The sequence below is a fragment of the Rhineura floridana genome, chromosome 4 (genome assembly GCF_030035675.1).
Source record: "Rhineura floridana isolate rRhiFlo1 chromosome 4, rRhiFlo1.hap2, whole genome shotgun sequence".
In the NCBI taxonomy this organism is placed as follows: Eukaryota; Metazoa; Chordata; class Lepidosauria; order Squamata; family Rhineuridae; genus Rhineura; species Rhineura floridana.
Genome location: NC_084483.1, coordinates 20,715,045 through 20,726,218, shown reverse-complemented (window position 1 = coordinate 20,726,218; position 11,174 = coordinate 20,715,045). Strand labels below are relative to the sequence as shown.

The 11,174-nt window shown below is 42.3% G+C and overlaps 1 protein-coding gene across 5 annotated transcripts in view; it reads left to right on the top strand.

The window, feature by feature from the left end:
* The first annotated feature begins 1,114 nt into the window (after nucleotides 1-1,114).
* The window catches only part of PLEK (pleckstrin), a 41,616-nt gene continuing 31,556 nt past the window's right edge, over nucleotides 1,115-11,174 (top strand). The window contains exons 1-2 of one of the 5 annotated variants that reach the window (XM_061622610.1): nucleotides 1,203-1,222; nucleotides 8,802-8,888. In XM_061622610.1, the coding sequence (XP_061478594.1) occupies nucleotides 8,826-8,888 (63 nt within the window). In that variant the 5' untranslated portion in view covers nucleotides 1,203-1,222; nucleotides 8,802-8,825. Of the gene's footprint in view, nucleotides 1,223-3,734; nucleotides 4,013-6,066; nucleotides 6,210-8,801; nucleotides 8,893-11,174 lie in introns of those variants that run through there. The other 4 variants (XM_061622612.1, XM_061622618.1, XM_061622614.1 and 1 more) reach the window with 4 other exon arrangements.

The window sequence follows — 11,174 nt, the reverse complement described above, 5'->3', positions numbered from 1 at the left end:
ACAAAGATTATGTTATATACTGCAGGATAAAGGTATTGGTGTTGTATTAACACTACTACAAGTATATTACTCAAAGAAATCTCTGTCTGTCTGTCTGTCTGTCTGTCTGTCTGTCTGTCTGTGTGTGTGTGTGTGTGTGTGTGAGAGAGAGAGAGAGAGAGAGAGAGATGGGGGAAGCTACCTATGGTCCCTCATTAAACTAGATGACTTCTTCATCCATGTGACATTCAAAATGGAAACCAGGTATCAAAATTTTAGCTATCAGGAAAAAAGAGAAATAATGAAGTATCACCTGGCTGTTCCTGCCTGCCTGCCTGCCTGTTTATTTATTAAAATACTTATATACTAATTTTCCTATATTTTAGGTGAAATAAAATATTCGCCAACCCTGTTCCCGCACAAAAAAAATAATAAAAATAGAATCACAAGAGCATCAAAACTCCAATGCAACATTTTAAAAGCCATAGAAAATCAATTTTCCAATCAATAGCCTGGCAAAAGATGGTAATATCTACAACCCTTCTAACCTCTTCCAGAAAGTGGTTCCCTAATTTTGGGACTACTGCTGAGAAACTCTGGGTCCTAGCCATTGCTGTCCAAAGAAAATGGAAGGATGGAACAGACAACTAAGCCTCCCGACTAAACCTCAGTTAGGGAGTGGGGTCTCCTGGGAAGAATTCTACCCCAGTACTTTTTGCCATATATAAATCTGTGAAAACATCCTGTTGTGATACAGCTGCATTGTCCTTAAGAAGATCCCATTGCTATGTTTTCAGTTTTTGTTTTGGTCAGATATCCCAGCAGGTGTGACTCTACAAGAGCACCACATAAAATGTGTACTCAGGTTAACAAGAGAATCTCTGATCTTGGTGACTTCTGGAAGAAACACATTAGTGGTTATTTCCCCCACCCAGTTTCAGTCCTGTCTTGTCCTAAGAGCTCAGAATAGCTAATATTGTTATTGGTTTTTTAAACATCAGAAGTTCTTAACATTTACATACAGTTCTGCATTTCCTTCTTTTGGAAGGGGAAATGAGCATGCTTTCATGTGATTAACAAGCGGCGGAACTTGTGAAAGTGACAATTGTATAAATGCAGCTCACAAAACCTTGCACTGTCAGATGTGTTTCCATTCTGCTGGATCAGAAAGACAGGCACAAGGATGGAGCAAGGACCTGAGCGAGAACCCAGGCGTATCAGAGAAGGGTACCTAGTGAAGAAGGTATGTGTGGACTAGTTTGGAGAAAAGTTGTGGAGGGAAATACTTAAGCAAATTGGAACGCTGAGTTCAGTATTCTTGAACTTGTGAAATGGAGAGCTATAACATTCAGCCAGTGGGATAGGGCATTTATATGGAATGTAAAAGGCTTCATTAGTCACTGTAATCTTTTAGAATGTTTGAAATACAGAGTGGCATTTGTTCTCTATGAGCATACATTGGCCAGTGGGGACATGACAGATGTGTATAAAATTATGCCTGTTGGACAGAATATTTTCTTCCTCTCTCATAATACTAGAACATGGGGCCAACTAATGAAGATGACATCAATCAGGGAAGGCAAGGCTATAAGTACAAATAAAAAAATAAATATTTCTTTGATCCCAGATTAGGCTTAATATAGCCATGGTGTTCCCTGTGAACATGATTTCTGAGGGAAGAAACTGACATACCTAAATCCTGCTGGTACTCTACAATGTGAGGTTTTTTTCAGGAGTTGATAGGATAGGATAGATGCACCCTTCTATTAATCCCAACTTTTTATATAGGATGCAAATCAACTGACAGCTTCTACACAGTTCTGCTTCACTTCATACTGGAAATAGGCATGAACAAAAGACTGTAGCTATGTTCAAATAGCTTCAATGTTCACATGGAGTCACCTGTGCCCACAGGTTCTCAGTTATCTTCTCTAAGAGGAAAATATTTGGCATGTCAACAAAAAAATCCCCACATGCACTTGGCAACTTTCATTCGCAAAGAAGAGAATGGGGAGCACTGTGCATGCAGAGCTCTGGATCATGGTCAGCTACTATAGAGAACAGTGAAATTAAAGTTTAAACAAATTGATCTTCAAGTTTGAAAGACCTGATGATCAATGAGAACCAGGGTAATTGACAGACACCCCACAACACAAGTTTAATGGAATGTTTGATGAGTAAGAAAGCTCTAGAAAGGAGCACAGGAAGTGCCCAAGCTACAAGAGAAACTAAACGGCATGGGAGGAACCAAAATAGGGTACTTGTGTGCCAATAAGGCACCTGTCAAAGCAGAAGCTTTTGTGTTGGTGAATTCTAAGTGCAACACACAAAAGCAAAATGTGTGGCATTCATCTCATAGTCTTGCATAAAGTTCAATTTATTTGTTTGTTTGGGCATTTATATCCCACCTTTCTGGGACAAACTAAAACTCAAGGTGGTTTCACAAAAATTGAAAAGAAGCCTAACAATAAAACAGCAGTAAAACAGTCTTATAAAACAGTTATAAACACTGTATCAACAGTAGCAAGACTAAAACTACATCAAAGGCTCAACTTACAAATGCCCACTGGAATGAAATAGCCTAATGACCTATTAAAGCTGACAAAGAGGTGGGGCTGATGAACCTCTCTTCAGAGGCTTAGGTGCCACACCTGAAAAGGCCCTTGTGAGACCTCCTCTCTTGCGCTGGCGCCAGCACGGATCTCTCACGATCCCACCACTAAACATCACTGCCTGACACACTGTAAAGCAATGTTGCGCTGAGACTTTGCCTTAGCCTCCTCCCTTTATAGATTGCTATTAAGTGTCTAGGTACACTTTCAGGCCACAACTCCCCTGTATCTTTCTGTCTTTAAAGATTACAGCCCTGGGTTGCCTTTGAATACCTGCTGCTGATACACTAACCATTCACCATTGCCACCATAGATACTGGTTCCAGCTTTGGTTTTTTGCTCTGCCCCCCTTCTCCTCTGTATGAATCCAGCCAAGGATCAGGCGTGCTGTTAAACCAAACAGATTTTTAAAATAACACTGTGAATAAACAAGATTACTTTGAATTCAGTTGTCATGCGTGTGATTACATATAAATGATCTTCAACATGTTATAGTTTCTCTTCATATACTTTTCCTAAACTTGCGTCACTACCCATCTACTACACATTCACCCCTCACCCTCTTCAACCCAGAACCAAACTCCCTGACCAACTGTCATTCTCCAATACAGGTGGGCCCCGCTTACATGGCAGGTTCTGTTCCAGACTGCCGCCGTAAAGCGGAAATCGCCATAAAGTGGAACCCATTGAGTATAATGGGGTGTGTCGCGTGAAAATGACATGAAAATGCCGCAAAAGCACAAATACGGCTTTAAAACAGGAAATTTCCCCTAATTGAAAGCCACCGCATTAGCGGAACTCCGGAATGCGAAGCGCCCGTAAGCGGGGCCCTACTGTATATACAATCAACAACCCAGATGCTCAGCCAATCACAACACAGTATTCTCAACATTCCATTACGTGTACTCCCCCCTCCCAACTCCCTCTACTTACCATATTTAACCTACAAAACCGGCACTTACCATAAATATTATACAAACATTACAGGGGTATCACAGCCCTCTTTCTTGTCCACACTAGCTGTGGTTCAGTTCACGAATGGAAAACTAGGAGGGCCTTAGAAGCTAAGCACAATCTTGAGCAGATTTATATGGAAGAGGGAGATTCCTAAGGTATGCTGATCCCAGGCCATTTAGACTTTGAAATAACACAGTCAGCACTTTGAATTGTTTCTGGACACAAATTGGAAGCCAATCAAGTTGGTATAAAATTGATCCACTGTGGTCCAGCCTGTCAACCCAGATTCATATCTGACTGTTGCTAGACAGTGAGCCACATTTTTGGACTATCTTCAATGGCTGCCCCACATTGAGTGCATTACAATAATGACAGTCATCCCATCTGGCAGTGACTAACAGCACAACCCTATTCAGGTCTACTCTGAAGCAAGTCCTACTGAGTTAAAAGGGATTTACTCCCAGGTAAGTGTATATAGCAGAGGTGGGAAAACTCTGGCTTAGGGCCCGAAAGTGGCCATCTCAGCCTCTCTGTCTGGCCCTTGGGACACTCCCCAGCTCATACCCCTCACCAGTTCTGCTCCACATCCTCCTCGGCTGTTTTTGGTTGAAATTTCTTATTGAACTGTGATAATGCCTCTTGCTTCCCTGGATGGAAGTGTGTGTGCATGTATAGCTCTGACGTTTGCATGGCTACAATGTAGCCAACTATACAGAGGTAAGAGGAACACCTCTTGCTTCATCCACTTTTGCCTTTAGCCCTACCCCCCTGACACTTGACCCTTGGATGATTGCCCAAATGGCTGTTGATCTGAACATGATTCCCCACACCTGCTGTATAGGAGTGCAGCTTAAGGTATGAAAGAGTGGGGTCTGACAACAGATGTGGGGAAGCTTTTTCACCTAGGGCAGCCTTTCCCAACTAGTGGGCCACCAGATGTTGTTGGACCACAATTCCCATCTTTCCTGATCATTGGCAATGCTGACTGAGGCTGATAGGAGTTGTGGTCCAGCAACACCTGGTGCCCACTAGTTGGGAAAGGCTGACCTAGGGCATGACTTCCTAGCAGAATGTATGTGGCAAGAGCCTCAGTGTTCAACAGACAGGGCAACTGTGGGAAATCATTATTAGGCAGGCAGTGTAACAGTCTCAAAGGAAAGGAGAAGTAGTGTTTTAGGGAAGTTGCCTGGAGGCCGCTTTTTTTCTGTTTTCTATCCCCCTCCCCTAAACAAAAAAAAGAAAGACCAATCTGAAAAGAACATTCAGAGAACTTCTGTCTTGGTTCTGCTCTTTGACTAACTGAAATATTCTGCTATGGCTTCAAGTGAAACGTTAGGGAGATCTGTTCAGTTCTTTCTCTCTGAATATTTCCAGGCCACAAGGAAACTTGCAGTACATTTAGGGCTACATAATAAATTACATAGGTAGGCTGCCTTCTGCCAAATGAGGCCGTTGGCCCATCTCACTTAGTATTGTCTACTCTGCCCTGGACCACCTGACGTTTCTAAACACTTTTCAGAGGAAGCCCCACAGAGAGCGTATTACAGTAGTCCAGCCGGAATGTAATTAAGGCATCTTGTCGCTGTCATCATGGACCAATCAAATAGAATGTAGCTTGTCATGCAAGGTACACCTGCAGAAATTCCCTCACCTACACAGTTATTCAAGCTGTAGGATTTCAGTCCTCTTTTCCATCTGGCTAACGTAGTACACTGTAAGAAGTAAAGCCAATTCCAACTCTGCCTCCCCCCACAGGCACTCGGTCCGCTTCCAGGGGCTGGGATTGCAAACACCAAACCACTTCCAACTTACTTAAAAATATTGCCACAAGCCACAGTCATTCACACAGGGAGGAAAAAGCTCTTGTCATTTGTCCATCAGTTCCAGAGAACACAATTTATCTCTCCTGTACATTACAGCCTATGAAGACTTCCAGGGGCTCCCTAGAATAGAAGACTTCTCTCAGTTATTTCCAAGTCAGAGCATACAAGTCTCCTTGGGAATGGGGCATAATGCATATAAAGTAAGAACTTTTGGAGTCATTCTGAAGAAGAGATTTTATGGCAAACTATGTCAATGGAGAAAACAAGACTCCAAATGAAATAGGACAGTATACCACTATAAGCCGTAAGATATTAACACTGCCATCACAGAAACAGCAAAGTCATTATCTGGCCTTAATGCACAAGGAATGGAAACTCTGCACATGTCAGAAGTCACAGGATCTGACGGTTGGTCCATCTAGCTCAGTATTGTTGACAGTGATTGGCGGCAGCTCTCCAGGGTTTCAGGCAAAAGTCTCCCTTCACACCAGGGATCAAATCTGGCACCTTTTGCATGCAAAATATGCTCTGCCACTGAACTTCAGCCCTTCCCCTTTCAGGGGAAACAGCCCACGCGGACAGCAACTGCTGATCAGATACAGCATTACTCTGTCATTGTGGGGGATTTAAAGTGGCAGGTGCCCTGTGCTGATCATGGTGCTGCTGTTGCAACCACCTCTTGCCAGGTAAGCCCAACAGGCACGTCCCAACATTAGGCACATTGCCAAGAGTGCCTGCAGGCCTCCAGCTGGCCCTGGCCTAACTGGGACAGGCCCAGGGCTTTGCATTACCACAAATGGAAGCCTTATTATATGAGTGGGTAATAACTGCAAACTAGGTGAGAAGTAATTCATAATATATATTGACCTCTAAGACTATAAACTTATACACATGTACCTAGTTCTGGAGAAAGTTCAGTTTGACTCAATGAGCCATACATCTGAGTAAACATGTCTAATGGATGGGAACAAGCCTTTTAAGTTGAGATCTTATCCCAGTCTGTGTCTGTGCTGGAATTGCTTTTTAATATGTTTTTAAACCTTTTTAAAAAAAGATTGTTCAAAACTTAAAAAGAATGTTTTTAAAGATGTTTTGTTTTAATATATTTTAAAGTCTGTTTTTTATGATGTTTTAAAGTGTTTTTAGTGCTTTTGTTTGCCGCCCTGAGCTCCTACTGGGAGGAAGGGCGGGATATAAAATAAACAAAAACAAACAAACCTCTACCTGGCCCTTGGGGTTGCTCTGGAAGATACTCATAACATATACATTATAAAGAAAGAGAATGTGTGATAGCTAGCCATACACACAGAGTATGACTATTACTCATTTTCACACGGGACAGTAGCTAGTGGTTTTCTTAGTTTCTTCAGTTTGTAAGAGGAGAACTGCTAGGTAGGGCCTCTGCCTAAGCCTACAGGGAAACCATATTATTTGCTTGTTAAACTCTGCTTCTTAATCTCATGTGAATACAATCATGGCCAATCTGTGGTGAGGGCAAGACAGAGGCACTTTCTTGAATTATTACTTCACATATTAAAGGATATCGCCATAGTATTGAAAACAGATTCTGGGACTGATCTTTAGTGAACACAGGCACAAACGGAAGCCTGTTTCCCCCTTACGCTCAGATTGATACAGTCTATCCTAAAGCTACTTTCTACATGAGTAGTCATCTTCAAAGTCACTTACTCATGTCAGTACCTAAGCCTTTTGTGCCTCTCTGGCTCTTCTACTGCCTTTCTCTTTCCCCCGTCCCATCCCTTCTGGAACAATCTTGATCTGAGCAGGTGATGGCATGCCCCTCTAATGGATGCACACCTTTCTAAACTGGGACCACACTATGCCTTAAAACCACTGTTGTATCAAACAATTTAGGGACCTCAGTCTGGATGTTAATTATGAGTTTATATTCTAGTTTTAGAGACCTCTTTTCATTGCCTTACGTTGCAGTGCAGTCATGCTGGCCACTGCTTATAAGAACAGGACACAATAGACCATGTGTCATTTTTCTAATCAAAAATACTTACCAGTTACTGTCTAATAACCTGGGTACATGTTGTTTTTGAAACCTTCTTCTAAAGCCATGCAGCTGAGCATTTTTATTTTCTTAATATATTGGTATGAAATTTCATGTCCCTCAGAGAAAACTCAAAAGAGCCAGTATGGAGTGAGAACTTAAGCAACCAAGCTAATTGCTTCACGCTGCACACAGAGCTGTGAAATTGCAAGTCACCACAAATACTGTTCTAACCTAACTGTTCCATCATGCCCACTACTCTCCCTGACTCCGCCCCCCTTGGTTTTTTTCTGCTGATCTTCAGACTGTTGCATGGATCATTAGCAAGGCATGTGATACTAAAAATATATTGTCCAGGATGTTTGAATATTAGATGGGTCAAGTTACTCTCCCAATTCTAGGAATAGGCGTACATTTTAAAAAGTGTGGCATTTTTGTAGAATGGCCAGGTGAAAAGGACAAGTCTCCTGAACCTTTAATAGTTTATTTCTTTCTTACATTTATACCCCACTTTTCCTTCATCACAGAACTCAAGGCAGCATACATATGGTCTCCCATCCAGGCACTGAACAGACCAAGACTTGTTTAGTTTCAGCAAGGTGGTGGCCTCATAGGCGTTCAGACCGTACCCTGTAGAAGTGTAAAAGAAAAGATTTATTTGTCCTGGACATGGGGTCACTTGTTCTAACAGTTGTGGAAGAAATAAATAAATCAGCAGAATCCAGAAAATTCAGAAAGATGTTCTGAGAGAGCCAGCATGGTCCCATGGTTAGAATTTGGAGTCCTAGGCTTTAGCCCTGGGAAGGCTCAGATGGGGTTAGTTGCTATCCCTCAGCACCAACAAAGTAATTATTTAACTTGGGAAGTTAGGGTGAGACTAAATAACATACACATGTAAGATATTTTTCATATTTTTCCATTTATTTTTAAAGCAAATTGGAGAAAGCAGTCAATCCAGGTAATCCATTAATCCAGACAAGATGACAGTACTATTGGTTGGAGGAGTGGGGAGTGGGGATTGTCTGATCTGGGATTAGATATATAGCCAGTTTTGGATGAGGCTGCACTTCCCCTTAGAATTTAGATTCATAGCTTGTGGACTCTCCAGGATCAGATGCTGCTCGTTGAGACCAGTGATGGCCAGAGCTACCTTTCACCATCTTAGTCTGGAGTGCCAGCTGTGCCCTGTCTTTGAGAAAGTGGGCCTGGCCATAGTAATTAACACCACAGTAACATTCAGATTAGACCACCGTGTGTGGGGCTGCCATTGAAGAGTAACTGAAAATGTTCAAAATGTAGCAGCTAGACTTTCAACTGGTTGCTGCATAGAACATTTAGTGCCACTATTACTCTGTCTACACTGGTTACCAATTTGTTTCCAGGCCTAATTCTAAGTATTCATTTTGACTTTAGGGCTGAGGGGCTCCCTCCTCTTGCATGTTCCTACCAGCATACTCCGTGTACTCAGTTACTCAGAGCACCCAACGACTCAGAAGCAAAGTAGGTGAGCATATGAGGCAGGGCTTTTTTTGCTGTTGGTGCCTGTCATGCCCGCCCGACCCTCAGGGTCCCGGGAACATGCATCAGGCTCAGACCCCCACCCTTAGGGAAATGAGACTGGAACCGAAAAGCTATTACTTCACCCTTGCCAAGGCTGTGTACGCTCATAACAACCCTGCAAGGTAGAAGGTAGGCTGCCACCACCCCTGTATACTGGTCCACTCAGAGCCAGGGGATCTCTGAGCCCAGAAGGTATATAAAACCAAGGTCCTAAAAGGCAAGAGTCACAATTACACTCCTTGCCAGGCACCTCTGGTTTAACACTTAAAATCCAAGCTTTTAACTTCTTAACCCTCTTTGGTAGTGAGTGACTGAGGTTGGGTCAAAACACTGAATTTAGAACCACCCCTTCTCTCAAATGAACACACCAGGTTAAATAGAAGTAGCTTTATTAAAATAGATAAGTGCACATATCATATAGCAGCAAGTAATCCTTTAAGACCATTCACCCAACAGGGGTTTAGGTTCTTACAAGAGAATTCATACACACAACAAGAAAATAATAAACTAGCTCACCTAACTACTTACATACGAGGTAGTTGGTTGCGTGGCACCTCTCCTAAGAGAGATGGATGTTCAACATAAAGCAATGGAACCAGACATAGGTTGCCTTCCCATAAGCAACCCCAGGAACCATAAGGCAGAAAAGGTTTGGAACTCTGGTGCCAGTCAGCATAGGCAGAGAACAGAGAACAAAGGCTGTGGGTCCCTAGCCCTATACTTAAGGGAAAAAGATCCTAACGGTCCAAGATTAATTGACCAATCAGGAATTGACTGATGTAACTTTCTTCTCGATGTTTCTCACATTTTCGCGCCTTCAGGCCCCCCTCCCAACGGTGTTTTCCAACTGCATAGGCCAAGGATGACCTTGGGTGCCAGGCACTGGCTAATCAACAAAGATAAACAGGTGCAGCTTGTTAAGGCTTCTTCTAACCGTCTTCAGCTGGGAAAATGAAACTTAACTTTGCAAAGTGGCAAGGCCTGTCCTTTCTGACTATAACCATCTCCCAGAGTCCCTTACTGGAACCAAAGTGTTGTCATCAGATTTCTAATAACTCATGACCATTACAGGTTCATGACACGCCCCTTTTTGGGAAGATGATGTCAGAACTCTAAATAGTTCTGCGTCATCGCCACAGCAACCAGGAATAAGGGAACAATCAAAAAAAAAATTCCATCAACATTACAATACAGCATATAAAAAAGAAAAGAAAAAACAATTTAATACATTTTAAGCAAGTGAGCTACTTCTTGTCTTATGCCTTCTAATTAAGTTCAAAGTTACAACATAACAAACAATAAAGGAGAAAAAAAAAAGAAATAAGGGACCCCTAAAACACCCAAAAAAAAAAGAAAACTTTATTATCAAAAAAAAAAATAATAATAAAAAAAAATAGAATAAAAAATGGGGTGATCCAAAACTGGTCCAAGTTCAAAAAAGGTCATAAGCCGTAAAATCTTTAAAAAGTCCATAAAACATGTTAAAAGCGTAAAAGAGTAAAACAAGGTCTAAAAACGGTCCAGAGGTCATCAGAGCCAGAAAATCAGTCCGTGGAATAGGCATGAATCAAATGTCAGTCAACTGGAACAGGTAACCGAGATAGGGCATCTTCAGCAACCTCCATAGCAGGAGTGCAAGTCAAAACCAGATGTTTCCTAGAAAAATATTGCTTCATCATATTCACATGGTATACTTTAGGTTTCTTATGGGATTTAGGGTCAATTAGCAGATAGTTGGTGTCGCTCAACTGGGCCTTGACAATCAAAGGGCCTTCCCAGGCCACCGACAACTTATTGTCTACTTGGGCCTTTAGTACCAAAACTTCTGACCCCTCAACAAAGTGTCTTTCTTTAGCGTGAGCATCATAATGGGCTTTCTGCTGTTGTTGAGCCTCCCCCAAATTCTCATGAGCGACAGCCAAAACATCTCTTAAGATATTCTGTAACTTCTGGAGGTAAGTTACTACCGACACAGGCATAGCTTCCAACCTTCCTTCCCACTCATTCTTGAGTAATGACAAAGGCCCCACCAGATCCCTTCCAAAAACTAGCTGGTTGGGGCTGTAGCCCAAGCTGGCAGAGGGAGTAGCCCTATAGGCGAACATCAGGAAAGGTAAAGCTACATCCCACTCTCTAGGATGTTCTAACACATACGCCCTTAACATTTTATTAATAGTGGCGTTCATTTTCTCACATAGCCCATTCGAGGAATGGTGACCAGCAGTC